The sequence below is a fragment of the Seriola dumerili genome, unplaced genomic scaffold (genome assembly GCF_002260705.1).
Source record: "Seriola dumerili isolate Sdu_G_001 unplaced genomic scaffold, Sdu_1.0 BDQW01000025.1, whole genome shotgun sequence".
Classification (NCBI taxonomy): Eukaryota; Metazoa; Chordata; class Actinopteri; order Carangiformes; family Carangidae; genus Seriola; species Seriola dumerili.
Genome location: NW_019174280.1, coordinates 22,025,250 through 22,029,352, shown reverse-complemented (window position 1 = coordinate 22,029,352; position 4,103 = coordinate 22,025,250). Strand labels below are relative to the sequence as shown.

The 4,103-nt window shown below is 40.9% G+C and overlaps 1 protein-coding gene across 1 annotated transcript; it reads left to right on the top strand.

The window, feature by feature from the left end:
• Positions 1 to 701: 701 nt before the first annotated feature.
• LOC111238919 (gamma-crystallin M2-like) lies at positions 702 to 1,348 on the top strand. Its single transcript, XM_022768645.1, has 2 exons — positions 702 to 736; positions 787 to 1,348. The coding sequence occupies exon 2, from the start codon at positions 794 to 796 to the stop codon at positions 1,346 to 1,348; it is 555 nt and encodes a 184-aa protein (XP_022624366.1). The 5' UTR covers positions 702 to 736; positions 787 to 793.
• The last annotated feature ends 2,755 nt before the right edge of the window (positions 1,349 to 4,103 follow it).

The window sequence follows — 4,103 nt, the reverse complement described above, 5'->3', positions numbered from 1 at the left end:
TCAGACAGTGAATGTTTCATAATCTGTGTCACCTATATCTTATTTTATTTCAAAGACTGAGAAAATCTGCATAAAAAGATTATACCTTCAATTATCACTGTGACATGTCAAACAAATTTAAATGATTCTAATGTAATCTAATTATATATTGCGCTGTCAGTATTTAATTAACTTTAATGTGGAAACTGCCAGTTGATTTATTGAAAGCCTTGTCAAATTAAAACTCTTTTGCAACATCAGTCACTGTTAAGGCTATAGGCTGAATATCATTTCAGTGTGACTGCACTAAAATATTATATCAACTGTTATAAATAATAAGTTTGTTAGAATACAAATACTTTTTTTGTATAATGAACCTTTCCCTGACAATATTAATGGATGATGTTGCAAACTGTTAAGAATTAGACAACAAAACAAAATCCCAAAGCTAAGGATGGTTTTGTGCTCTACAGTGATGTTACAAAGGCGTTACAAAAGGTGCTATTGTTCCTTGTTAACCCTTTCAAAAATGTTTTGTGTGACAGTATTTGAAGTGAAACCGCCTCTCTAAGGTTTTTTTTTTTTGGGGGGGGGGCATGGGTTAATGTTGACAACCCTCAATGCTTTATGGGCTTTTATGGTATGTTGCTGGGTCAGGCTGTTTTCACAAAGGGGGCCCTCTGCTTTTCAGGTATAAAAAGGAAGGTGTCCAGCAGGTAGACAAGCAGTTCAGCTCCAACAGCAGCAGCAGCACCACCAGCAGCAGCAGCACCACCAGCAGCAGTATTGCCTCCAGCAACAACACCTGGCAAAGATGACTTCCAGTGGCATGAACATGATGGGCAAGATCATCTTCTACGAGGACAGGAACTTCCAGGGCCGCTCTTACGAGTGCATGAGCGACTGCCCCGACATGTCCTCCTTCCTGAGCCGCTGCCATTCCTGCAGGGTGGAGAGGGGCTGCTTCATGGTCTACGACCGCCCCAACTACATGGGAAACCAGCACTTCATGAGGAGGGGCGAGTACGCTGACTATATGAGCATGATGGGCATGAGCGACTGCATCAGGTCCTGCCGCATGATCCCCATGCACAGAGGCCAGTTCAGGATGAAGATCTACGAGAGGGAGAACTTCCAGGGCCAGATGCAGGAGCTGATGGAGGACTGCGAGAATGTCATGGAGCGCTTCGGCATGTCTAACTTAATGTCCTGCAACGTGATGGATGGCCACTGGCTGATGTACGAGCAGCCCAACTTCAGAGGAAGGATGATGTACATGAGGCCTGGAGAGTACAGGAACTTCAGCAGCATGGGCATGAGCGGCATTAGGTTCATGAGCTTGAGGCGCATCATGGATGCCTGCTACTAGACAACGACTCGTGACTCGAGGTGCAGCAATTCGTTACAAAAAAATTCTGCAGCAACATACACTGGATGTTGACCGCAGCAAATAGATGACAAAGACTGAAGACCACTGAACTGCACATACAGATGTCTATGACTGAGGTGTGGCTGTTAAATCGAATTACAACAGCCTCCAAACACTAATAAAGTCTACTTTGTTATAAAAAAAAATATGTTGGAGTTAAGACTTTTTCTTTTCCTCTCTATTCAAAATTATTTCATTTTCTCTTCCTACTTATTCCTAAAGGCAACTCATCAATCTAGCAACCTTGCTTCTGATAACCTTGACCAGCTAAAGTAGGCAAATGAAAATATAAAAATAGTTCAGGTAGGACTGGGTAACTAATTTCTCTTCCTTTTGGGTACTCATCAATTGGAGTATTGAAAAGTCAAAGCAAAAGTCAATCAATATCCCACATATTGATATCTATAGAGGTAATCTTGTCAGTGAAGGGATGCCGCCCGAAAACTGCTTCTAAATGTGGATTAACTCTACATTTGTAAAGACCTATAGTATATTTTAAGGTCAGTTCTCTCTCACTGTAGCTGTCACAATAAAGGCACAAAATGCCCTCAAAAATATCTTTACAAAAAAATATATACACTTCTTACACCTTGGTGGTTTTCAACTCTATATTTTAACCAGATAAAGGATTTTAGTCATCTGACCTCTGGATCTGAAGTTATCCACGTAAGACGTGGATATCCACTGTCACCCACCAAGTAACATCCAGCTGGAATATGATGCCTTTCAAACAGCTGCCTCAGGTCGTTCTCTGTTGATATCCATGAATCGTGTATAGATCCTGGCCACTCTTCAGAGAGCACCTCCTCTCCTAACACCCTAACACGCCTAACTAACACTTACTATGCACTTTCACTGCACATCTTTATCTGATCTCCTTCACTTATTGAATAGATGTAATGCTTAGTACTTACAGCAAGGTTTCCTACTGCACTGAAGCTTTACTGATGTCCCTCACTTGTAAGTCCCTATGGATAAAAGCATCTGCCAAATGGGTAAATGTAAATTGAATCCAAACCGGGAGAAGCTTACGGCAATGGTGGTGAAGACATCAACTCCCATGATCCCACGCTATTTCACAACGTCCCCCTACGCCGTCTTTTGTTATTGCAACAGAAGTTACATATTGTATGTTTAATATTGGGTATCTGGCGATACTGGGTCAGACCTGATGCTTATATTTACCTAAATATTGATTAAATATGCGTCTGACAGTAAAATTACAGCTGAGGATACTTGATCCAAATGAAGCTCAGGATAAGTTCAAGTTTACGCCTCATCCATTCACAATTCTCTCTTGCTCTCTCACTCCACTTCTTCTAATCAGCTGACTTCAGGTGTTTTCAGTAACCAATCGAAGTCTACCATGATCTCAACCAGTCAATCACGTTGTCGCTGTCAGACTTCAAAATCTGTTCTCCTCTCTTCTGCTGTCAGCTGTCCTTTCAGTGCGTGTTGCTATATGTTGATATATCACGTGTAAACCAGAACATGAAAATTTCAGGTAAATCAATTTAACGTTAATTTCCTGTATTCAGTAGGTGGCGCTATGACTATGACTTCATGTTAGCATGCAGGTGTCTTCAGTGTGGGATTATCATCAAACACGTGAAGTTTGGAGCAGATTGCACAATGCATATTTCAGTCATAACAACTTCCATATTCATGGCGAAACATTAAAATTCACCCCACCACCAATTCCAGTTCAACGAACCTCACAATTTTCACAATAAAGCATCATCACGATGTTAAGCATCTTCTGAATGAGTTTGGGGCAGATTGGACAATGTATAATAGAGTTACAACAACTTCCTGTTGCGAAATTTGCTGCCACAGCCCTAAATAAAAATTCACAATAAAGCATTCACAGTAAAGAATCATCAAGGTCTGAAGTATTTTCTGACCAAGTTTGAGGAAGGTGTGATCAAACTGCTAGGAGGAATAAATCAAATTGTAAAACATGATACTTCCTGTTGCCATTAGGTGGCGCTATGAGTGCACCTGAAATTGTCATGCAGATGTGTTCAGACCAGGAATCTTATTAAACATAAAGATTGGGGCAGTTTGGACAATGTGTGCTTGAGTTATAACAATTCCTTTTTACTGCCAAACATTGAAAGTTGCTGCACCGCCACAGTCAGGCCATTCAGCAAAAACTCACAGTTTCACAATAAAGCATCATCAAGTTTGAGGTGGGTGTGGTCAACCCTCTCGACGAAGAACATGAATTTCCTGTCGCCATGAGGTGGCGCTATGACTGTAACTGAATATTGACATTTAGATGTCTTCAGGGCAGGACTTTTATCAAACATATTAAGTTTGGGGCAGGTTGGAAAAGATGTGCCGCACCGCCTCGGGCAGGCTGTTCAATGAAAACTCAAAGCTTCGCAATTTAGCGTAGCAAGGGTCTTAAGATTTGACTGACCAATTATGATGTCGATCTGTTAAATTCTCTAAGTGGAGTTTTTTAATTCCAATCCCTGTAAATGCTAAAAATGGTACCAAAAATGCTGAAATAAATTTGGTTCCAAAATTGCTGAATAAATTTAAAATATCTCATTTCCTGTTGGGTTTAGGGTATGGTGCACGCAGTCTTTTTTCTAAGTCTTGGCATGTTACATGTACCGACCAAATTTCGTACATGTAGGTAAAACACAGGGCAAGTAGTGCCGTGTTGAAATTTATCTCTCTCCGG

Coding starts and splice junctions, on each gene's coding strand:
- LOC111238919 (XM_022768645.1), top strand. CDS start 794: ATGACTTCCAGTGGCATGAACATGATGGGCAAGATCATCTTCTACGAG.